The sequence below is a fragment of the Meleagris gallopavo genome, chromosome 7, assembly GCF_905368555.1.
Source record: "Meleagris gallopavo chromosome 7, MGAL_WU_HG_1.1, whole genome shotgun sequence".
NCBI classification, from domain to species: domain Eukaryota; kingdom Metazoa; phylum Chordata; class Aves; order Galliformes; family Phasianidae; genus Meleagris; species Meleagris gallopavo.
In genome coordinates this window covers 17,152,695-17,176,377 of record NC_139410.1, presented here as the reverse complement: position 1 = coordinate 17,176,377, position 23,683 = coordinate 17,152,695, and the positions used below count along the sequence as shown (strand labels likewise).

Sequence of the window (23,683 nt, the reverse complement as noted above, 5' to 3'; positions counted from 1 at the left end):
AGGCAGCCAGCTTGAACTAGGCTACGGCAAAGTATTTGTGATTAAAAAGAAACTCTGCTTTGATCTGGCCACTGCCTTTCTTAGAGCAGCCAAGTTATGCATAGCAGAGGGGCTGCTTAACTGGCTGCTGTGCCTAGCCTTGGTGCCCCCTTACCTGTAGGTGGTGCGGAAGAGGAATTGCTGGGGTATGTGAGAGTTACTGATAACACACAGTGTGTGGGGTTTTTGGAGGAAGAGTGAAAGAAGGAAATGGACTTTTCTGTTTCAGACTTTTTTTTTTTTTTTTACCCTTTCCTCACATAGAACATGTTATAATAGTACAAAATGACAAGAGACCATCCAAGCTGTTTGTGTGCAGTCCATTCTTGTTCCTGCCGTGGTTGTTTGAGACAGTCTTTAGTGTAACCATGTGATGCCTCTGGAGAGGAGAACTGTTTTCCCTCAGCAAGGTCTGTGGGTAACGAAGCAGAGAAACGTGCCCGGGCAGTGCTGGTGGGGAGAGGGAGCAGTCAGCAGCTCCTGCCAGAATTGTTCACATGGTGTGTGGTGGTGCACGGGATGGCAGCACTTTGTGACTCCTAACAGCACAGGTTTCTGAGCACAAGTATTACTGAACAAGTAACTATAGCTACTGCACAAGTGTCAAGAGCATGCACGCTTAAGTGGTCCTGAAGGGCACGCTGCTCAGATCTCAGTACAGACATCAACAGCATTTTAAAAGACATGTTTTCAGATCTTTGCTAATGTCTGTGAAATGCACGGATTGCAGTAAGCCTGCTTTGTTGTAATTAGTCTGAGATCTTCCTTCTGTGTGCCTGCAGCTAAACCTGGAGCAGTGCTTCTGCCACAGCTGTCTGCACAGCAATGGGACATGGGATTAAGGCTGTGAGTGAGGCACCAGGAGTCTGCAGGGACGGTTCCTGTTAGCAGTAACTATCGGGGAGTCTGACTGAACAGCATGTTTTGTTTGCACGTTAGATGCACGTTTCTGGTGTGCTGCTCTTTTGATCAAGCGTGTTTTGGTCCTGAGCCAAAGACTTGTCTATACACGGAGTTACCCTACAGTAATTGCTCTGGAGAAAGTAGATGGATTAACTCCTAGGAGTGCAGTACTTTTCCAGCAGAAATTATTTGGAATACCAGCATGTGAGAGCATAATTGCTCTTTTACTCTTTTTTCTTTATCCCTCTTTTCTGGAACCTTTTGTGTGAAGAGAAGCTCTTCTGTTCCTGTCTCAGATACCACTGGAAAACGAGCATTGTTCTGCTGTTGGCACTTGTCAGGTGTTACAGCCCTGTGATCGCTTCCCAAGGCAGGGCGCTGTGCCGCACCTGGGTTACAGACTGACTCCTGCGTGCGGGGCTGTGCTAAGGTACGCTCGCAGCTCCGCTTTCCAGTTAGGGGTGAGAGCAGGAGGGAAAATATTGTTTTCAAACGAGGTGTAGGGATAAGAAATCTGTTTAACTCATTCCTGTGAAGGAATGAGTGCGCTGTCTGAAGCACCTCCATTGAGCACAGATCTCCCTTCCGTACGTGATGGGGGAGCGCAAGAGCGCAGCGCGTTCCGGCAAGGTGCGACGCACGTGGCCTTCGCCGGAACACGGCGCCGAGCCTCCCCGCGGACCGCCGCCGGCTGCCACCGCTCCCGCACCCCCGTGCTCGGGTTCCGCGGCCGCCCCGCCCGCCCGCAGGTTTTTCTGCAGAGCTCAAAGCGCGGGTCTGGGGCGTGGCGGGCCGTGCTTCCCGCAGGCCGGCGCTCCGCACCCGACCGACATTTTGCGCCGCCCCCGCTGCGGCGGCGCGGGGCGCTCGCCGCGAGCGCGGCTCGGGGGGCCGGGCCTCCCGCGGGGAGGAGGGCGGGGCGGGGCGGGATCCGGCGCGGCGCGACGGGCGCGCGGAGGGAGCGGCGGCGCTGGGCGGCAGGTTCTCGTGCCGGCCGGAGCAGATGGCGGCCGCGCTCCTCCTCTACCTGCCCCTGCTGCCGGCGCTGGCCGGCGCCTTCAACCTGGACGCGGAGAACGTGATCGGCCGGCGCGGGGAGCCGGGCAGCCTCTTCGGCTTCTCTCTGGCCATGCATCGGCAGCTGCAGCCGCAGGAGAAACGACTGTAAGTGCCGCCGCGCCCCGTCCCGGGCCCTCCTTCCGCCGCCGGGGCCGCCCCTCGCGGCGCGGCGCGTCGGGGCTATCACCTGGCGGCGGGGGAGGGCGGCACCTGCCGCGGGGCGCTCGGAGGCGGCGAGGTTCCGGCCGCCGGTACTCGCGGGAGCCCGGGGCGGAACGGGGGTGAACGAGCGGCGACCCCGGGCGGGAGGCTTCCGCGGCGGGCGGCGCCGCCGAGCGGTGGGGGCCCGCGGCCGTGCTCGCCGAGCCGGCGCTCCTGGGCGCCGCGGGCGCGTCCGGGCGCTCGAGCGGTCTCGTCCCGCCCGTGCCGCTAGGCGGTCTTGCGCGGGGTGGCACGGGGAGTACTGGGACAGTTGGCGGGACGTGGGAGAGGGCGAAGAGGTGCCTTCCCTACGTCTTGAGTGCGAAGGAAAGAAGGAAAGTCCTCTGTACGTCCTGAGGAGGGCTGGCTGGGGTTCCGTGCCCCAGCATTTCTTAATGGCTACACCTGAGCAGCCAGTTGCCCCGCCAGTGCTTGCTGCGCAGAGTGCGTCTCCTGTAAGGCATTGTTATGAAACAAATGTCTCTGAACATTTAGCTTTAATCTCAGGGAAGGTGAGTCTGCGGTCTGGATAGAGAGTGCAGGAGAATGACGCTGGGCAGCAATCATATCCACAATAAAGTTAGCTGGTAAACTTAGTTAAAAACTATTTGGACTGGCATCGTTCAGACTTGTGTTCTGTGTGATTTAATAGGAATTACAGCATATAAAGGAGCATGAATGACGGTTTCCACCTTCTGCCTGGTACTCAGGGACCCAAATGTAAATCAGGACTGAAATACAGTTCTGTAAGTTATTTCCCTGAGACTTATCTTAATTCTTGCTAGAATTACGCGTGTGCTGGTCTCATTTCATTCTGCTATGAATGTGGTGTCTGAAGCTTGTTAGTTTGCCATTGTGTTATCAAATACTGATAGAATGAGTGTGTCAGAACATATGGAGACAGAAGGCTAGTTAGCAGAAGTCATAGTGTTGGAGCTAGTCTGCAGTGTTTGACTGGAATGCCTCAGAGATGATGAGCATGAAAGTTGTGCTTTGTGTGCAGGCAGCCTGGGATGGGCAGAGCCAGATGCTGCTGGTGTTGGCACGGCATGCTGAATCCTGGCCTTCATGGATAGCAGAGGTCTTGGTAGAGACAAAACCTCAGTGGAGAACCTGTTTTGTGGTGAGGCACGGTTCTGAGCATGTGATGTTTTGGTTGGTTTTTAAAATCTTTGCACGAGTTTTAGCATAAAAAACTGGATTGCTCCCCAAGGAAGCTGCTTGGAAAACCCACGTTTGGTTCTTTTATGCAGGATGGGCGTATAATGGTTGCTTTGAGCAATGTTTTTGTCTGTTGGTGTGCTGAAATGTAACTGTCTTTCACAGAGGCTGAGGTATGCTAAGCTCACTTTGTTATGCCTTGTGGAACGCTAGGAATTGCAGTGGAGCAAAGGCTACAACGTTAGGCTGTATCTTTGTAAATGCTCAGATAAAAATGAGTAACATCGATATTGAGCAACTCATTTTGGCATGTTTTGTGGATGCCAGTTTGTAATAGTTTGGCTTTTTGTAGGTGGAGCAGACTGTCTGGTGTCCAGGTAACTGGTGAAGGTGAGAGGTGAAGGAATGGAGATTGCATTGAGGCCTGGTACTGGGAGACATGTCTGGTCCCTGCATGCTGCCCATTGCTCACAGCAGCAGGAGCTTTGTGTTGGTCTGCAGGGTGCAGTGCCTCCATTCCCAGCTGCGTCTTGGTCTGTCCTAGCTCTGCTGCAGAAGCGCTTTTATGTGGAGTTCTCTCTTGTGACAGATAGAAGTAATTGTTTCATCCTATCTTCTCCATCAGGTGCTACCTTTAAAATTCAGTTATAGTTAGTTGTTACCAAAATACACAAACCCTATGTCATCAGTGGAACTTGCTTGGATTCTTATCTCGAAGGGAACCCTTATCCCAAAATCCCCCACCAATCCCCTCCACTCCAAACAGCTTTATGATGTTATAACACAGTTACAACTGTTGTAGGCTTTAAGTCCTTGAGAAAACAAATGAGAAATGGTGAAATATGTGAGCTCTGTTGAAGGAGTGTTTTAGTCTGTAAAACAAGCTACAGATCTTTAGTTTTTCCTCTCAGCTCACTTTAAGTGATTTGCTTTCTCTTCTGCCTTGGCTAGATGATTCCTCATTAAGCATTATGAAATGCCTTGGTAAAAAGGGGAGTGGGAAATGTCTTTAAGTGTGATACGTGAAGGTACAGCTGAAATAATCTGCTTTTAAACATAGTGTTTGCCTTTGGTCACTTTTTTCCTAGTTACAGAAGATCGTGGCTTACATATTACCTTTGAATGGCAATTACTGTGTTTGTCAATGTTAGATACTAATGCTGTGTTTGCTAATTGGTAATTACTTAACTTCTAATGGCACAGGTAGGTGACTGTTCAAGAAATGCATCAAATTTATTTGTAAAGGGTACTTTATAGAAGACTGGGGACTGGAAACAGCTTTTTGTTATTCTATGTGAGTATTTTCAAGTGAGAAAAGTTTGAGAGTTCATCAGATGAAGAGTAGAAAAACTATTCACAATAACTGAAAGTGGACTGCTAATGGCATGTGGGTGTGAAAGAGAGCTGAATGCAGTCTTAATATGAATTAGGGAAGCATTACTGTTACTGTTAGATGGAGTGAGGGCAGCCTGCCTGAATTTCTGTGTGCAGTTCTGGTCCGTTGTCAAGCACAATGAGTCAGGAGCAGAAAACGTTAATGGAGTTCTCAGGGAGCTGGGCTTCTTGCCCTGTGTGAGATTGGTCTGTTCTTAATCTGTCAGTGTGACAAAGGTATGGGAGCTGTACTTCTGAGAGGTGGTGAAGGTACAACAGCTGTGCCCTACGATCTGTGACTTGGGGGCAGTGTAGCTATTGGAGTTAAAGTTTCTTTAGTTTGTGATGGAGAATGCGGGGGTCTGTAGCTGTATGTAGGGGATATATTAGCTACTTAACGCTATATGTTGTTATTATAAAGATTATTAGCTACTTAGTACTAATTTGCTCATAGTCTTATATATAACGTATGTATACACACTGATATTTTATATAATGAGATATATGTATACAGCATGTGAGATGGTCCTTTTCAGAATGGTTTAAGCTGATCTCTTGAATTAGAACACAGGTCCTAAGAATATCTACATTTGCGTATAACTTGCAATCAGTTCTGATTATTATTTTTTTTTAATACAGAAATGAAGCTGAATTTATGTAGGCTTCTTATTGCTTAAGGCAAAAAAAAAAAAAAAAAAAAAAAAGGATGAGGCTATGGCAACATTCAGGATCTCCTCTTCAGAAGAAAAGCAGCGGGTAAGCATTTTGTGCCAAGTCTGCGCTGCCCGTTTGGAACTGTACAGCCTAAAAGATTGCTTACTGGAATTTTTACTTGTGGCAGTTTCTGCTGATGCTGCATATCTCTGCTGTGAGCCATTCTATCAATATAAAACAGAGTTGCCTTTGATCAGCAGGCTGCTGACATTGCTGTACTGCTGCTGTAGTGCATCCTCAGTGGCATTTTGCCAGTATTTCTGTGTTGTCGGGGCGCCTGTGCTCACTGCTCTAGCAACAGAAGAGGGCTGGATTGTGATCATCTGCATTGGAAAGTACAAATTTCTGCTTGCAGAGCTGTTACCAAGTAATTCAGAGTTCAGGTGGGCTGAATTCATAGTAGTGTGTGTTTGCATTTTCAGGATTTAAAGACCTTAACAATGCTCATCTTTTAGAGCTTCCATCAATGCAAAAGAAATTGCTTGCTATTAAGTGTCCTTGTTTTCTTACCATGTCCTTGATGTCTTGTTGCCCTGAGGATTTTTTTTAATGTGTTCCTGTTTTTGTCTATGAAAGCTGTTCTTGGATAACCTACTTAGCAAGCTTGATTACTTTATTTGTGATAGTAAAAGTTTCATGTCATGTTCAAGATGGATGTTTTATGGGAAAAGTCAGGATCAAGTAAATTTGGGAAGGAAGAAGGAGAACTCTTAAAGTTCCCATGTAGTAGTAAGGGCAAGATTTTAAAAGAGATATATTGTACTTATACAATGAGTAAAAGAAACAAGGAGATAATTTTGCTGCTTACGTTACATAAGGGGGAAGAAAGTGGAATTGAGTCATAGAATTACAGAATGGTCTGGGTTGGAAGAGACCGTAAAGGCTATCCAGCTCTCCAAGCCCTTGCTGTGGGTTGCCCCCGCTAGAGCAGGCTGCTGTAGGTGGAATAAAAGTGCAGAAAGTTTGTCCTTCTCCTGTGCTAAGTTTGAGTTAGTCTGCGTTGCCTCTGGCAGAAATACAGCTGATAGGTTTTGTGGTCAGGTTTACAAATATTGGAGACTCTGTTGCATAGTTGTCACTATCTGACTCCCGTTCCTGCAGGCAAAAAAGAAGAGGTCATTATCTTTAATTCATTTTTTGTATTCCACACAGGACCAGAGAGGAACTATGCGCTCAGTTCTGCCAAATGCTGCTGAGGAAAGGAGAATGAAGTTAGCATTGACCTTTTCTGCACACCAGAAAGCTGCGCTGGTTTAACCACTGTGTCAGTGTAGAGAAACAGCAATGCTTTAGGTGCATAGATTTGCGCTTTTTTTTTTTTTTTTTTTTTTTTTGCCTTAAGCCAGATGTATTTTAGTTTGGTTTAAATTTGCTATAAGCTTGGTTTTATAAATAACAGAAATAAGACTTCTAACAGTCTTTTCAGCTCAGGAGCTCCCAGCCAAGCCCTGCCTGCCCAGCACAGTCCCCAGAACAGGAGGAGTTCTTTGCTGCAGTGGCAAAACACGTTTCCTGAGCAGCAAAAATGAGCTTGTTGCGAGTTGTGTCTGCAGCACCTGGTTTCTGGTCATAGCATGTTTGTGTTTGTTTGCTGGCTTCCTGTTGTCACCAGGGTGTGCTGCAGGTGGAGGTGGAGCTGTGCCAGCACAGGGTGTGTGAGGGACATGCGTTCAGGTAGCTGCACTGGTGTGTCTGCTCCCAGGCGTGGGCCACGCAGTAACGGCGAGCTTCTGGGAGGACAGCTTTGGGCAGTTCTACAAAGGCTGTGCCAGGAGGACACACCGCAGCACAGTCCTTTTCTATTGGCTGTGTGCACTGCAGGCTCAGCCTCACCACGGCGGGTGCTGGGCGTTCCAGGCGCTGATAGCACAGAGCTGAGCCTCCTGCGTGGGGATGGCAGTCCTCATCCTCAGTCCTCCCACCCCTGGAAGTTGTTTGTCAAGAGGTCACATACCTCTTGGGGAAGAGTAACCTTTTTTTTTTTTTTTTTTTTTTTTTTTTTTTTTTTTTATGATCACCTGGAAGTGCTCAAGAATCTTACACTTACGATGTTATTAAGCATTAGTAAAATGGTAATTCGTTGCTGCACTAGCAGAAGCCTTCCATGAGTGAGGACTGTATCACAGAGCTTTGATCTGTACTGATGATAGGTGGTTCAGTTCAGACTGCAGCTTTGAGGAACCACCTACCTTGTCAGCTTCAATGAAAGGCCCTTATGTTGTTATGCTCTTACTGCTAGGTGAACATATCTGATGCAGCTCCTAGCTTGAGGTTTATGCCTGTGCTGAGCCTGATCAGTTTATCAGTTTGTAACATAAGAGGTATCATCTCTTTGGCTTGGGCATTAAAATGCGTGGGATATAGGTTATGCAGGCTTAGAAGTGGTTTGGCTTATGCTTTCTTGTTTTTGCATGTCTCCATAAATGTGAATGGTATTTGAGGAGGCACAAATCTCTCTCTCCTTAGACTGTGGATTTGGAAAGAGAAGAGTGTTTTGTGTCAAATGCAGCCCTGTCAAGCCCTTGGAAGGATATTAAAATAGAAGTAATGGCTAAGTTACCCGAAATTGCTTTAAGTTCTTCTCGTCCAAGTCTGTTGTATTTATTCTTTCTCAAAGGATTGAATATATACCAGGTAGTTCTTATTAAATAATACCATGTTATGAATCAACCCTGACAGACACAATATATGCTGGCCCAGAGGGCTCTGTTGCTGCTGTAGTCTGCCGAAGTATCTGACACATCTCAGGAACAAGAAGAACAGGATCAGAAAGCTAAACTTGCATCCTCTGAAACCAACAGGGTCAGGCTGGTGAAATGGGAACAAAGCAGCACAGGACGAGGGCAGGCCTTGGTCTCAGGAAGGAGGAGAGGGTTTTTCACTTCGCTAAACAGAGTGGAAGCTAATGAGCTGCACAACATGGGAGCTAGGGGCAAAGGAATAGCATTGCCCTTGACAAGTTGTTTTGTTCTTGGGCAGAGAGGCTGAGGGAGTGCTGCTGAAGTTAGTCCTGGAGCTGGGCAGGGGAGTGCTGGGTGGCTCCCAGCTGGGAGACCCCACTGCTGTGCCGGCTGTGCTTCTCAAGCCAGCTGATAGAAGCACAGAGATGGGCAAAGTAGACATACCTGTGTGTGCATGTCTGACTGACAGTCTTCAGTGAAACCATCCATGAAATATTCTGTCACGAATGGAACTATGTCATATTGTTAAAAATACTGGGAGATGTTTAGGATGAGAAGTCATTTTTGTACCCCTTTTTGACATTCGCTCCCATTTGGAAATAGTGTCAGATGGGCAGCAGTGAGTACTTGTGCCAGTAGCCTGAGGCAGGAGGGAGCTGGGCAGCATTTTTCTGCAGCCCCTCCTCGTGACCAAGGCTGCAGCCAGGGGTGGGCTGTCTGGCCATACTGCCTGCCTGGTGCACGCCTGCCTCCTACTGCGGGCACCCTGAGATCTTCAGCTGGCAGACAGCTGCTTGGGGCCAGCGGCTGGCCTGCTCCTACTGGCTGAGCAGCACTGGAAGGTTCAGGGTGTTCTTCAGACCTAAAATGTAACCCCACCTGCCACAGAAGGATGGAAGACAAAGGAGACTGTTATGGCCAAGATGCAGGGAGAACGTGCCATTCAAGCTTGAAGAATGCAACGTGCATGACACAAGGCTTGCATTTGTGTGCTGCTGTGTTTCCAAGCACCAGGGTTGGGACAGGCTTCCCAGGTCTTTTCTCAACAGGGAGAGGAGCCCTGTATAGTTAAACTATCTGTTAACTGGAATCTTACAATTTAGCATTTTTATTTGGGAGCGTGGTTTCCTTTGGTTTCTGCTTTCATTTTCCAAATTTCCCAACCTGGAGAGCAGTGCAGATGTGTGTGTACCAGTAGTGCCAGGCAGAGAGATAGCCCCACCAGAGTCACTGTCAGGAGCTGTGCGACAGGCTCTGCAGCAGTTTCACTCTTGTACTGCCTACCTTGATGGTGAGGAGGACTCCTTACGCTGGCATATGCTTTAAGGATGAGCCATAGGGCAGCCCTTCCATCAGATCAGGGCTATCTTCACCCAGGTGTGAGTGCATTGTAACTGCATTGTCTGCTGTTAGAACTAATTCACATCCGTAGTCCTAATTCATGCCTTTTTTGTTGTGGTCCACCAGACACACATCTTGCATCTTGGCAGGAGGTAATGAATACTCTGTGCTTGTCACCTCTTTGGAAGTATTGGCCAACCATGTCAGTCTGTACCTGGGCTATTTGATGGAGCTGGTCTGTAACAGTACAAGGCTTATGTAGGTCTTTGTAATGGAACTATCAAATAAAGCATTTAAATGTAACAGTTTTTAATATGTAAGCTTCCTGGGAGACTCTTTACGGTTGAGTTTACCCTTCACTAAATATGCTGCAGTTATATTGGCTCTTTCATAAAAAATATAGATTTAATTAAAGTGTTATTTATTGTTTCTTCCTCTATAACTTTAAAAATAGGAGGAGAAAATCTCTGTTATGGTGCTAGCTGAAATAAGCTGTTTTCTGTGTGGTACAGGTTACTAATGCTGCTGATGTTAATTTACAAATAACAAAGATAAACTTGTGCAGAAGTGAGACAGTTAACTTGGCTTCTCATAAATGTTTTTTTCTTGAAGGATAACAAGCAGAAAAGAGTGGTTTCACCAGTCTAGTTTGTTGCTGTCTGGATTATCTACACAATAAAAGAGAACATTTCCCATATTGGTTTATTGGGTTGCCTGACATATTGCAGCAGCAAATTGTCAGCAGTCAGAATGGCCATTCTGTTGTGTGAAACTCTACCCCAAACCTTCTCCCTACGTACCAGAGCAGCTGTCAGTTTTGTGAGGAATGTAAGCTCCTACATTTTCATAGAAGATACCTTATTTGTTTTGAAGAGTTTCTGTTCATAATCAGTGTTTGACTCTTCAGAGTTTGCCCAGGATGGTTGGCTCAGTCCAGCCATAACTGTAAGAATGACATGTCTTGGGGACATGCTCTGCAGAAAGGACGCAATTGAGATGAGGCTGTCAGGCAAACAGCTATTTAAAACAAGCAAAAATCCATGTTATTGAATAAGTGATTTGTACTAGGAAATGTTCCCTAGAAAATCAGCATCTCATCCTGGTATAAAACAGGGTAGGTTACAGTAAAAGGAATGTCTGAAGGAACTGATATACAGAATGGTCTGGAAGCACTGAATAATTCATTTATTAATATTGTTGATTGAGATATGTAAAAGCAAGATGCTGCTTTGAAAGTAATATCAGGAGAGTATAACCTAGAGAAGCAAACTTGAATGTAGGGAAGAAAATTTCTCATTCATTTTTGAGTGAATCATTCAGTATTTTAAAAAGAAGTGGACAGAGCCACAGCTAATAAAGCTCCCTTTTTGATATTAGCATCAAACTTATCCTTACTGAGATGGACTTCCCTTGGTTCTGAGGTAGAGAGCATGATGTGTTTTAGACTATTTTGTGAATTCAGGAACTACTGCTTGGAAAAAAGAGAACTGTAGCTACCTTGTTTTAGTTTAAAGAGCAGTCCAGGTATATTCCTCTGTGAAGTGAGATGAAATTTTTATGGCTTTGAAATGACAGTAGAAAGTATGAAGTACTGGTTCATTTAGAATTTTTTGTGATTTTTTTTTTTTGAGGGTGGGAAGAATGTTTGCTTGTATGGACTGGCCAGCTTTGGCTTTGCTGGAGCATTGGCTGTTTTTCTCGTTTCCTGATTCAGAACTGCATCTAAAAATATGTCATTTCCTAATACTGATTTCCTTTAAGCAGCAGTAATAGTGTGTGTGCGGATGTTATGTCTGCATTGGGAAGGGAGAAGTTGCCCAGGGTTATGGATAGCAGTGAGGCACTCACGGGATGCTCCCTGTCTGAACGTGCTCTGCAGCATCAAAACAGGCTAAGGCCTCTCCAGGGTCACATGTATGGATTTCGCTGTCAGCTGTTGAGTTCATAGGTTGCTGTTCAGCTGTGTTCTTCACGTTTGTTTTTCCCTTTCAGAGATCTTTGGGGATCCTGGAGATGCAAGGAACAGCAAATAGGAACCATCAGCATTTTGTTGAGTGAAACGAGCAACTTACGCTGATGGTGTCCATAGGAATGGCAGAATTTCTGACAGCAGTTCCTTTTTAGTGAAGATGGCCAAGGAGATTTTTCAGATGGAGGTAAATGCATTTAACTTCTGCCTAATTTGGCTGGCATTGATACCCTCCTTATAAGTAGCCCTATAAAATACATCTCTAACATATAAAGTAGAACAAGATTGAAAATGTTCTGGCAACAACTCATGCCTGTAACACCAGAGGTTGTTTGGTCAGCAGTACATGCATGGGTCAAAGGTCTGAGGGAAAGGAATATTTGTCCTGGAAGTGCTTGGAGGTGGCAGCCAGCTGTTGCTGATAGCAAGCATGTGCCTCCTATGTGTGATTGATTTATCTGGGTCCCTCTGTTCTCGTAGCTCTTTTCATATGGTGTGTGTAAGGGAATCACGAAGACTGGTCAGCCTGCCACTGGTGCTGCTGAAACCGCATGGCGGTTCGATATGCTGCTCTTGGCTGTATCCAGCAGTGTGTCTGAGAACAGAACACGGCTCAGACATGATTGCTTAGTGTGAAGCGAGTCTTAAGTGAGAAACACATTGTTTTCTTGGCTGAGATGCTACAATACTATGTTTTCCTTATTTCATACACAGCCTACTGCTGTAGCAGATACTGACAATGTGTGTAAGACCTGTAAATGTTTCATTCAGCTTGTTTTTTCTGCTAGAGAAATGTTTAGGAACTATATGGGATATCTCCTGAACGTAGCTAAAGAGTTGGTTTTTTAGTTAGCCCCACATCCCGTAAGAATGTGTTTTTGATGCCAAGTCAGATCCAGTCCGAGTCCCAGCTGAAGTACTTGTTGCACTACTTGCTGCCTGCAGGAAAACAGAGTGCTAAAGGTTCCTGATAGAAATAATTCCAGATTTTGCACTGGTGAGAATATAGGGAGTGATGGGAGATGAAAAAAAAAAAGTATGAGAGGAGGCTGTAAAATGGGGCGTGTGCCTGCTGGGATGTGTGCCAAGCTGCAGAGAATGCAGGGGGGTTTCTTGGCATGGCTCAGGTGTGAGCTACACTGCAAACAGAAAATCTTGTTCTCAGCTTTTGAAAGCTTGTTGGAATTCTCAGAGTTTGTATGTTCCTACTTATATTAAAATGTAATGTCTTCTGCAGATCTGTATAGGGAGAAGTTTGTTGTGTATTTGATCATTGTTTCAATAACTGTGAGTACCATTAGAAAAGGCTCTGTAAGAGCCCCTCTGACTGTTAGGGCATTTCCTTGGTTCTACACATGACCTTGTTGGAGTGACATTCTTCAAAGTGCTGCGAAAGTCTGTGCTTCTGGTTAATGTTGGAAGGATGTGTCAGTACATGTACCTAAGGCTGCATCTGCTTTTGTGATCAAGTTCTTGGCTTGAAGAAAAGCCCTGCAAAACCATTGACGCTGTTGCACTTGTTTAACACAGGGCTATGATGGTTCTGAGACTGAAGGAGTGATTTCAAAGCTGTGTGTTAGTGTGCTAGTGACTGACCATGCTCTGGCCACAGGGATGGCTCCATGCAGCCTCCTGTCCTGGGCTCATGTGAATGAGCTGCTGTGTGTCATCAGAATGGGGGGAGCTTGTGCTGTGTGTCCCATGTGAGGGTCTTGTCCTGCCTTGTTTCTCCCTGTAGTTAAGAGGGAATAGGAGAAGGTGGTGGCTCAGGAGGAGGGGGAGCAGCGAGTGTCTCAGAGCAGTTGGGCATCTGCTGCAGGAGATGGCTCTGGTTAGTACAGGGGTGGCTGCTCCTGTAGGGGTGACAAGGTGTCTATCCTTTGTGCTGAGCTTCTTTCTTAGTCTCATATGAAAATGATTTACTTCACCCAGTGAAAGAAATAGAAGAATGACATCTCAACCTTATTAAAACTCCTGCGGGTTTTTTTATAATGGCTTTGGCATGCTCATGAACAGTGTGTGCCTGTTCTGGTTGTTAGTCCTTCACGCAAAGGCTGCAGTGCTGCTCTGCCAAGGTGCTCCTTGGAAAAAGAACTCTGAGCAGCTGCTTCTGTACTTTGATTAATTCAGTGTTTGTTGTCTAAAACATGGAGCTAGATTCCCTTCATTTTTTATGAGTCCAAATGGAGCTGGCATGCATTGCTCTGCAAGTAAGATAGATGACATTTAAATCTGTATTCTGAAATTGTTTGTTACAGAAGACAGCAATTACTTACCTGTCGGTCACTGGAGCCTGTAGAGCGAGCATGTCCAGTGTGGGGAAGGCAAAAGTGTTTGGAACAGCAGCAGCCAGCTGGGATGGGAAATTAACTCTTTTTGTGCTTGCATTTGGCTGGGACTGCTTGCAGCCACATCCCCAGCTGGTCCTGCTGGTGCCACAGCTCAGCGCCTCACAGCTGCCCACAGATGAAGTGGCTGATGGCAGCAGGGTTGGCATGGATTTCCAGTGAAGTCCAACAGGGTGGCTGAGAGCAGGGTGCCATGGCCTCGGCTCCTGAGCTTGTTTCTTTGAGCACACGTTATTTGTCACTTTTTGAGTTAAACCTCTTGTTACTGTAAGAGGATTTTATGCAGTAACAAAGACTGCCACTGTGAGAGAAAATCTGATTGAAAATCCCTTTAACGCTGTGTCTTTAATAATTTTATCACAGTTTAATTATAACACAGTCTAGTAAATGTTTTATGGTATCACTTCATTCTCAGGTCTATTCCTGAGCCAGTGCTCTTTCTTTTAAATCTGGGGGAGATGTACAGTTTGTAAGAAATTAAAACTACTGAATACACAGTTTTCATGTGCTGTTTGACTGTTAAAAAAAACAAAAAACAACAACAACAAAAAAACAACCACCAAGCAGTGCAACTCCTAGTTACAGCAAGAGAATGCTGGGCAAAATGGAAAGCTGTGTTTTGAAATAGGACTTTGGAAAAATGCTTTCTGCCAGTGAAAATGAGGTCTGTAAAACCTGTTTTAAATCCATACAGACTGAGCTCTTGGCTGTGAGGGGAAAACATTGGAAAGTGTTTGCTTTTCCACGCGACTTTCAGAAAGTCAATAATTAGTGGCCTTTGCAGAACAACAGGTAGCTTTGTAGTTCATTTTGCTTTGTAGCTTGCTCTGGCCCTTTTGCTGCTTTTGGCTTCTTTTCCCAGCCCCTATCGTAATCTGCTTCCTGAAAAAGGCTGAGCTAATAAAATGAAAATCACACTCCTCTAAATGCCAGGCCTCCAGGCAACAGAGATTAATGGTGTACTTGGCCATGGCTCTGCGATGGTAGTAGGAAAATGTAGCAGTGCAGTAGCAGATTAGGAGAATCATCTGTCACTTAAAATAGCTGTTCATAACAGCCTGGAAACAGTGGGTATCTCCAAAAAGCACTGTGAACAATTTCCCCACTGACATCGTTTCTGGCTGCGTTTTTCTGGGAGCGGCTGCTTTTTCAGAAGCCCATTCCCTTGGTTGAGCTCCAATTCCCATTACTGCCTGAGTAGGAAGGACTCTGTGCTTGGATGTCTGTGGCGTTGCTGTCCTTGTGCTGGCTCTGGCTGGGATGGAGTTCACCCACAGCAGCCTATACTGTGCTGTGCTCTGCACTTGTAGCTGGAACAGCCTTGGTACCTCCCCAGTGTTTGTCCATGGATAAGCAGTGCTGGCACAGCATGAAGACTTTCCAAACCCCAAGCCCAGCATGCTGGGAGTGGGTAGGAGAGAGGAAGGGACATGACCAGAGCAGCTGTTCTAAGGTGACCAAAGGGACTTTATATGTCACAGCAATACAAGCTGAGAAAAGTGAAGGAGAAGTTCCTATTGAGAACACGTCCATTCTCCCAAACAACTGCCAAGCTTATTGAGGCTTTGCTTCCTGAGGTATGGCTGAACATTACATGATGATGGGATCTAAAGAATAATTGTTTTCTCTTTTTGCTTCCATATGGCCTTTGCTAGAAGCCAGATCCTTGCACAGCAGAGGTGGTACTGCTTAGGATTAAATACCGTCTATCCCATTAACCAACATCACTTATGTTGAGATGCCTTATTGTTTGATGTTCCTATCCTAAAGTTTGGATACTTGACACACTTGTCCCCTAATGAGGAAGTTCTCCATGACCACAGTTTGTTGAGGGAGGGTAGAAGCAGTGCCCCTGGTGATGCCATGCTCTCCTAGAGTGGCTTCACGCCTGCTGTTTCTACCTTGAGAGTAGAGCAAAGCTGAAGAGGTGGTATGGGGTCTCTGAACCAGGTAGTGCAGGCAGACAAAGCTGCACAGGTGGCTGAGGGTCCATTGTTGTGGAATGCTCTGGGCAGATGTCCGCATGGAGATCAGCTGTCCCTACTGGGAGCTGCTGGACACATGGTGTGCGTATGGGTACTGTGACTGGGGACTTGGGAGTAAAAGTTTAATCAGTCGGCGGTTGTTAGTTTCATTTCTTCATCAGTGGAATGGAATGCTTTGAGGCAGAGTGCAGGAGGAAAGGATTTGGGAAATCTCTCTGTCTAGCCAGGAGTGGGAGAAGTTGTACAGTATTTAGCTTCATCGCTTCCCAGCTTTGCTCCTCTCGTGCTGATGGAGTCCTTCTGAAAACACAGTGAAGTGCAAAGTGTGCAGTGACACCATTGTTACTGAGAAAGGCAACATTAAAGTGGACATTTGTGCTCAATGAAGGTTGCAAAATTGGAAATTACGTACACCACTGACTATTTTATTCTGCCTATTTGTGGAAATGGCTAATGGTTGGTTACCCAGGAAACGCTTCCAGTGATTTCTACTCAAGTCTGTTAAAGCACAGTGCTGGCACTAGTAATGTATTGCTGTTACTTTTAAGCAAAAGATGGCAAAGGCTGGTGCCTTGTTTGGGGTAGAAGATAGTGTGGGAAAGACAGGAATTCAAGGAATGAAGACATAGTGTCTGAGCTCAGTGCAGACCACAGTATTTTTGTAGTTGTTTAAATCACAATGTAGCTTACACAATGGAAGCTTCTTCCTACAATGAACAAGAGTTTCCTGCCAAAAATGTTAAAGGTGTTCTCCCTCCTTTAGACTTATCTTTCAAGTTAGTGTCTGTTCCTGAGATACTGCAATGAATTGCTGACAACTGTTCTTCTTTGAAGTATGTTGTGAAAACTGTATGTTGTCCTCAGAAAATTTCAGGCTGTGAGTGAGGAAAGGAATTTACCACAGAGTGAGAGGAATACTTGCAGGAGCTTGGAAATTTTCTGTTTCTGATGCTCTTGTCTCATCTGAACTGCAGCTGTCTTGTTGGAAGCAGCCAGGGAGTTCTTCTGTGGACAGTACTGAAGGGGGTTCAGGTGGCTGTGAGCAGAACTTCTCCTAGTTCCCGCTGCCATTTTCATTCCCCAAGAGGGATGTTACAGCCACTGCTGCACTTCTCACAAATCACCGATGAGAGCAGAGAGGACCTCAGAACTGAACCCTGCTGCTTAATATTCTCTGGTGCTTGCTGAAATGAAAAGCTAATTCTGGTGTGTTTTGCTTTGGATTCAACAAGTCTGTTGGACTAAATTGAGTTAGGAAACAGCCCTTCTTCTTGCTGTTATCTGACTTGTGGAATGCTTGCTGAGCACTGAGGCCCCAGAGAGAGAGTTGCCACTGCCTTCTCCCTGGTTGGAGTTCTGTGGCTGTGTGAAGCACACTTTACACATATGGTTACCCGAAGGTCTGATCTGTCATTGGGGAAGTCAGTAAGATGCTTTGATGCCTTTTCTGAGGCTGAAGTGGCACTTAGCACAACTGAAGAGATGAAGTTTTTGTTGGCTGGGCTGTTCTCCCAGGGGCATGGCAGCGAGGTGCAGTGGCTGCTGGGACCCTCTCCAAGAGGTAATTAATATAAAGCAATAATTTAATTCTAACCAATAGAGCATCAAGACTCATGTATTTGCTCCGAGACTAGAATTTTAGCTTAAAATTGGTAGGAGTGTGTTTCAATAATGGGGTATAATTGGACCAAGTTTTGAAGAAGTAGAAACAAAAATTTCTGAGAGTTAGGAAATTGGAGCCTACACTTTCTATAATTTCTGGTTGCCAGTGTTAACAACAATAAACTTTATGTTGTCTCTTTCCAAGGGGGATAACAGAACTGAGGGGAAAATGCAGCTATTCCTACATTAGGAGCAGCTCAGAAGCCACTGCTTTGTAAAAGAGTTAGAGATGAGAGTTAAGTACTATTGCCACAATTAGAGAAAGACGCTCTTAGTGGCCTTTCTAAAAGCATGGTTGTTTGGATTAAAGACTCTTGTGACAACAGCTGTGTTTCTGGAAAAAAAGTCTTTGAAAAAGATGCCAGACGTATGTAGAGGGAAATGAAAAGTTCTGTAAACTAAAACCCACCCAAGCTGCCTGCCCTGTTTTTATGTGTATCAGTCAAAAGCAAATATTTTACCTGAAGTTTGACCATTCAGGGGGTTACCTTTGGGAGCACAAATTATTGAAAATTCTTGTGTGTAGAAGTGATGAAGAGATGACTGTTTCACAATACACATGTAACTTTCTGTTCTGAATATATGTTTTCTTATGAGACGTCAATTTTGTCTTACTACTTTACTGACATTGAGTGAATGTTTCCTTAATAACAAAAATGTGTATGATCTTAAATGATCAGACTGGTGTATGTTAGATAGAAATAAACGTCATGTTTTTAATGAAAAAACAAACAAACAAAAACACCAAAAAAACCCATTTCTGAGGTACAGTGGCTTGCTTTGCTCCACAGCCATTATAAAACATGTGGAAAAATTTGTCTCAACAGAAAAACTCTAACTGAAGCCTTAAACTCTATTCTCTTCGATAATGTAATAGCAGATCTTTCAGATTTATTTATTTATTTATCTGATTGGTGTCTGGAAGCACAGGAAGGTTGCACCCACTGTATTGTACCCATCTACACACAGTTTTCTCAATCTTGGTTTTCTTCAGCGGAATTTGTTGTTTCTTATTTCTTCTGCAAACCGTGGTGCTGTTACTGTACGCTGGTTTCAGTTAGGAAGTTGAGGTGGCTGTGCTTTGCATATGTGCGACTCAAAAATACCTGAAGAAAAAACTGTTTTGACTGAGAACTCTCATTTAGCAAATAAATATGTCTGTGGTTATTTTGTGGTAATACTCATGGGGGGTGATGGCACAGGAGTGGTGCAAGTGCAGAGAGAGTCTGAAAGCAGTTGTATTGACTGATGAAAATCCCCCCCCAAATGTTTGCACATCAAACCTCTAACAACATGGTGAAAGCATTTCCTGACTCTGCTGCCTTCCTCTTTTCTAATACTGCCTCTGCAGATCCCTTGAAGTTATTTCTGTTTCCCTATAGATTGCTGGTTGGAGCTCCTCGGGAAAAGGCCTTTCCATCCCAACAAGCCAACAGAACAGGAGGGCTGTACAGCTGTGACATCACATCTTCAGACACACGCTGCACACGTGTTGTGTTTGATGAAGACAGTAAGTTCCTCAGTGCTTTTGTTTAAGATTATGCAGTTGTCTGATTTTTTCTGATCTGATGCAGTCCCTTCCATTGACTGTACACAGTTGCTTCTCTAGGTTTGTACGTACCTTACTTGCATTGGAATGTGATAGAATGTGCAGACACTGCCATCTGTAGACTATCTCATGTACTGTAAAGTTCTTACAGAGACAAAAAAAAGTTAACTGCTTTATTTGAATCTCCATTGTGATGCTTTACAGCTGACCCAAAGATGGAGAGCAAAGAAGACCAATGGATGGGTGTAACTGTCCAAAGTCAGGGGCCAGGAGGAAACGTGGTGGTAAGTCTACAGGTCTAGCTTGCTGTAGACCCAAAACTTCTTTGTAAATGTTCTGAATGATCTGTGTTTCTGTGCAGCTTCCTGAAAGGTAATTTCCATTGCTGTGTTATTGTAATTTCTTAGGATTAAGGACTTAAACGTCTGCTTAGCATACTAAAATTCTTGAGATTGTAGATGTTTTAAATTATTTTTCTAACTCTGAGTTAGCCCTTATTTGTAATCTTGGCAACAGGATGGATCTTGGATATGGAGCAGGCAATTTATTTTCAGGTTGTGTACTCCTTCTTTCATGATACATTGTTTTTTAAAAAAAACCTCTTACTACAGAAACAAGGAAAAATGGTTTGATAAAGTTTAAAAAAGGACCTCTTTCATCAGCCTGTTGCCTAGGATGATCGGCCTTACCTTAACTTTACTGAGGGCCATCAGCTGAATTGCTCCTATGTATTCGTGTAGCTCTGGATGTTGCAGCTGTGACTTAGGAGTGAGAGCGTGCTGCAGTGAGAGCTTGTACTAATAATGATGATGCAAGTATTCTTTCATACACTACTGAGAGAAAAAGCTTTTGAGATTCAGCAGATAATGTTATTTTTGTAGCTTCATAGCTCTTTCTCAAATTCACCTCTCACGGTGCTGCAGGACACCAGCTATATCATAAAATGGGGGTGCAGTGAGGCTCCTCCATCAAATTATATTCTTGCAGCTTAACCTCACTTATTCAAAGACAAGACTAAAGCAACTTCAGGGTACAACTCTGGGTTATTTATGGCTATAGGGACAGTACTAGCTGCTCCAGTCTGACTCGGAACCCAAGGGAGGAAAAGTAGATGGAACCAGTCCTGTAGAGTTAATTCCTCCCCAGCTAGCATCATCTCGCCTGTAACGCAGCTTATGTGCTTCTTAGATGGGCCGAAGATCACAGCGCAGTTGAGCAGCACGTAGTACTTCTTAGCACGGCTTGGAGTAGGGCAGTGCCCTAAATGAGTATTGGCTATGTATCTGCTTAATGTTTCAGCCTTAGTAGGAGCCACAAGGAGGGAATTTTTCTGTCAGATGAGAAGCTTGTCTTGCTTGTGCTTGTCTTGCACTTCCTCCCTCTGAATCTGCAAAAAACACTGCTGTCAAGGGGGACTGATTGGTCCACCTCTTTTTACAGTGGTTTGGTGGTTACTACTTATCCTGGTGGCTCATCATCGTTTGTATTTGAATTCTCTTCCTAGGTGAAAAGTCTAACAGTTAGGTTAAAGAACAGCTTGTACTTGTAGTAGCTTATGCTGCTTTTCTCCATCCCAGTGATGGTTATCCCATAAATGAAACACCCACCATAAGAAGTAGGAACAACAATCTTTCTTCCCTTGCTCTCACTGGAAAAGCTTTCACCCTCCTGCCTGTGGCACTTTTCTGAAAGAGGTGACTTTGGAAAAGGGGGATGGTAGTTGAACCAGCTCCTTGTGTCTTATACAAGCATGTTGATTATTTAACTGTTACATCTGGGCGGGAAACAGCTAGGTTTTTTTGTTTTTGTTTTTTTGTTTGTTTTTTTTTAACAAGAGATAGGGTTATTGTCTACTCTGTTTTTGAAAGAGAAGGATTAGGTATCAGTGAGAGCTTTAGGGCTAAAACCCCTGAGTCCCAAAGCGAAGAGGGATTTAACTATGCTGCCTTCCCTGATCAGGAAGGTAATTGCTCTGCCTTGGGCCTGTAGATGCTCATAGGAAACTATGCTGCAATGCAGAGAGCGCCCAAATGTGTCCACAAGGAGAGCTTTGCTCGCATGAAGTATGGCTTATTGAGACCAGCCTTCTTTGATAACTTGCATACAAACATACAAAAAGAATTACTTACTGTCTTCTATCTTGCAGACATGTGCACATCGCTATGAGAAAAGGCAGTATGTAAACACAGTGCAGGAAACCCGGGATATCATTGGAAGGTGCTACGTGCTGAGCCAGGATCTCACTATTAAGGATGATATGGATAATGGAGTATGGAGTTTTTGTGATGGTCGCTTAAGAGGCCATGAGAAGTTTGGTTCCTGTCAGCAAGGTGTTGCTGCTACTTTTACTAGAGACTATCATTACATTGTGTTTGGCGCTCCAGGCACTTACAATTGGAAAGGTATGACCTAGCTTCCTTCCTGCTAAATCTAGACTGACCCCCTTCCCATTTCCTCGTAGATTTTTTGCAAATGTGCATTCCGAGGTTCTTACTTGCCTTTTTGATGGGTGGGAAGGGGCAATAAACCTTACAGGGTTCTTATGATTTTACCTGATTTTCACTCCTCTCTAAAAAATATTCACTGAAGGTGCTTTAAATATTTATAAAGGATTACTTACGAATGGATAATTGAACTTCTCATGTATGTACAGCAGTATTCTTCCTTCTTAGTACTTAAGATTTTTCTTCATACATTTATACTGAGAAACATCTAAGAGGCTAGCCCTGTCTTTTTTCTTAGTCTCTTTTCCCCTTGCACATAGTTACACCAACAGCTGTAAGTGCTTCCCTCCTTTAGAACGCTGATCCTTAAGTCATTAAAATTTCTCCCCTTGTACACCTGTGCCTGCTGCATGAACCATGCCAAGTCCTTGAGTTAAGCTCTGACACAAGGAGTACTTGTGTGAAGGTTTAATCTTCCACATATCTGTTCCTGTCAACACAGTCTGACCAACTACTCAGTTTAGAGCTTTACCTTAACTGCAGAGAAGTGCTCTTCACTACCAGCCATAAGTACTCTTTTATGCCATGGAAAAACATGTATGTACTTGGCAAAATGGTAAATGTTCTTGTCAATAAAAGGGAAGCACATATTTTATTGAACAATAAATATTATCAGTATAAGCAATAAATACATATTTTCTAAATATATTCCCAGTGTTTGCCACAGTTGAACACTATTTTTTGTTTTATTTTGTTGTGTTCATGTGTACTTACCTCCCTTTTAAGAGAGACTTAGTCAAATTAAGCACAGTGGGATGAGGGTGGTCCATGACCAAGTCAGTCTCATATTTTTGTTGAGAATTCTCTTAGTATCTCATGTTTTCCAGATCACTGCATGACATCTCCATGGAATAGCAAGAAGCTCTGTCACACAGGTTGAGCTTAGAAATTCTTGGCCTGTTGAAAGGCCGATGTGCTAGTCTATGTTTGTCCCATTTAAATGGCAGTCGCTGTCTCATTCATGGTAATTAGTACTAGCTGGGAACCATTTATCATTTTTCTCCCTTATCATTCATTTGCTTTTATTTTATCATTTCACTTCTTCAGGGGTGGTTCGTGCAGAGCAAAAGAATCAAACATTTTATGATCTGGGTATCTTTGATGATGGGCCTTACGAAGTTGGTGATGAGAGCCGCCAAGATAAGAATCTAGTTCCTGTTCCAGCTAACAGTTATTTAGGTAGGACAAAGTATATATGGTAAATCTCTTTAGGCTTCTTAAACATTTGTGATCTGGTCTGATGCAATAATGGGAGGAATGGGAGGAGAAAGCTGTTCACGTGAGGACCCCGTGAAATGTGAATTGTTTGGGATAATGCTCATCTTCCTCCACTTTTATGTGTAATTTGGTACCTGCTGAGGTACCTGGAAGTGCTGCTAAAGGAATAAGATATTTAAGAGTGATAATGAAGACCTACACATTGTCAGGGAGTGATTATAATCACTTTCTAATGGTAAGTACTGTATTTAGATCTGTAATCCTTAGTCACAAGGTCAATGCTATGTGGTATCAAAAAGTTCACTAACATTTGAGTTCCTGAATGTAATTTTCTGGCCTGAGTGCTTTTTTAAAAAACAAACAAACGAACAAATTGAAGACTTTAAAACCATGGTGGCCTTTTTCAGGCTGTAACGTGAGTATGTTTATGTTTTAAGTGTGTGTGTGTGTGTGTGTGTGTGTGTGTGTGTGTACATGTTGCAGAGGAGAGTCTTGAGCTTTGTGCAAACAAAAGCAAAACTATGTCTTTAGGGTAATGAATATTCCTGTACATTCGTGAGATAAATTGGTAAAGAGAGTAGGTTACTCTCCATTTTTTAGAATGCCTGCTATACTAATCTAGTGCTTTTGGCTTTGACAGCAGATACAATTTTGGTAACTCATAGCTGGAATTTCTGTGTTAGTAATGAGAAGTTGAACAAATAGGAAAGATGTTAATATGAAAGCAAGCTGAGTAAAGAGCCAACTTAGAGCTGCATGTCTATTAGAAGAAATAATCTTGAGCTAAATGTGAGTAGTGGTTACTGGGTGTAAAAAATTCTAAGAGCTTATTTCAGGAAGGCAAGCTGATAGGCTTTTTATGTGGAAGAGTAGCACTAGTGGTGTCTTTTGCTGTAAACAGTTTACTCTGTGTGTCTTACTAAACTGAACTTTTGCAATTTCATAATAAATGCAATGTTGCATTTATCTAACTAT

General features: G+C 44.2%; 1 protein-coding gene across 5 annotated transcripts in view; it reads left to right on the top strand.

Moving 5' to 3' along the window:
• Nucleotides 1–1,850: 1,850 nt before the first annotated feature.
• Nucleotides 1,851–23,683, top strand: part of ITGA6 (integrin subunit alpha 6) — a 39,438-nt gene continuing 17,605 nt past the window's right edge. For 2 of the 5 annotated variants that reach the window (XM_085227598.1, XM_085227599.1), the window contains exons 1-5: nt 5,437–5,834; nt 18,820–18,947; nt 19,191–19,270; nt 21,133–21,388; nt 22,538–22,669. In XM_085227598.1, coding sequence (XP_085083724.1) covers nt 5,452–5,834; nt 18,820–18,947; nt 19,191–19,270; nt 21,133–21,388; nt 22,538–22,669 — 979 coding nt within the window. In that variant the 5' untranslated portion in view covers nt 5,437–5,451. Of the gene's footprint in view, nt 2,107–5,436; nt 5,835–11,482; nt 11,630–18,819; nt 18,948–19,190; nt 19,271–21,132; nt 21,389–22,537; nt 22,670–23,683 lie in introns of those variants that run through there. The other 3 variants (XM_085227600.1, XM_085227601.1, XM_010713747.4) reach the window with 3 other exon arrangements.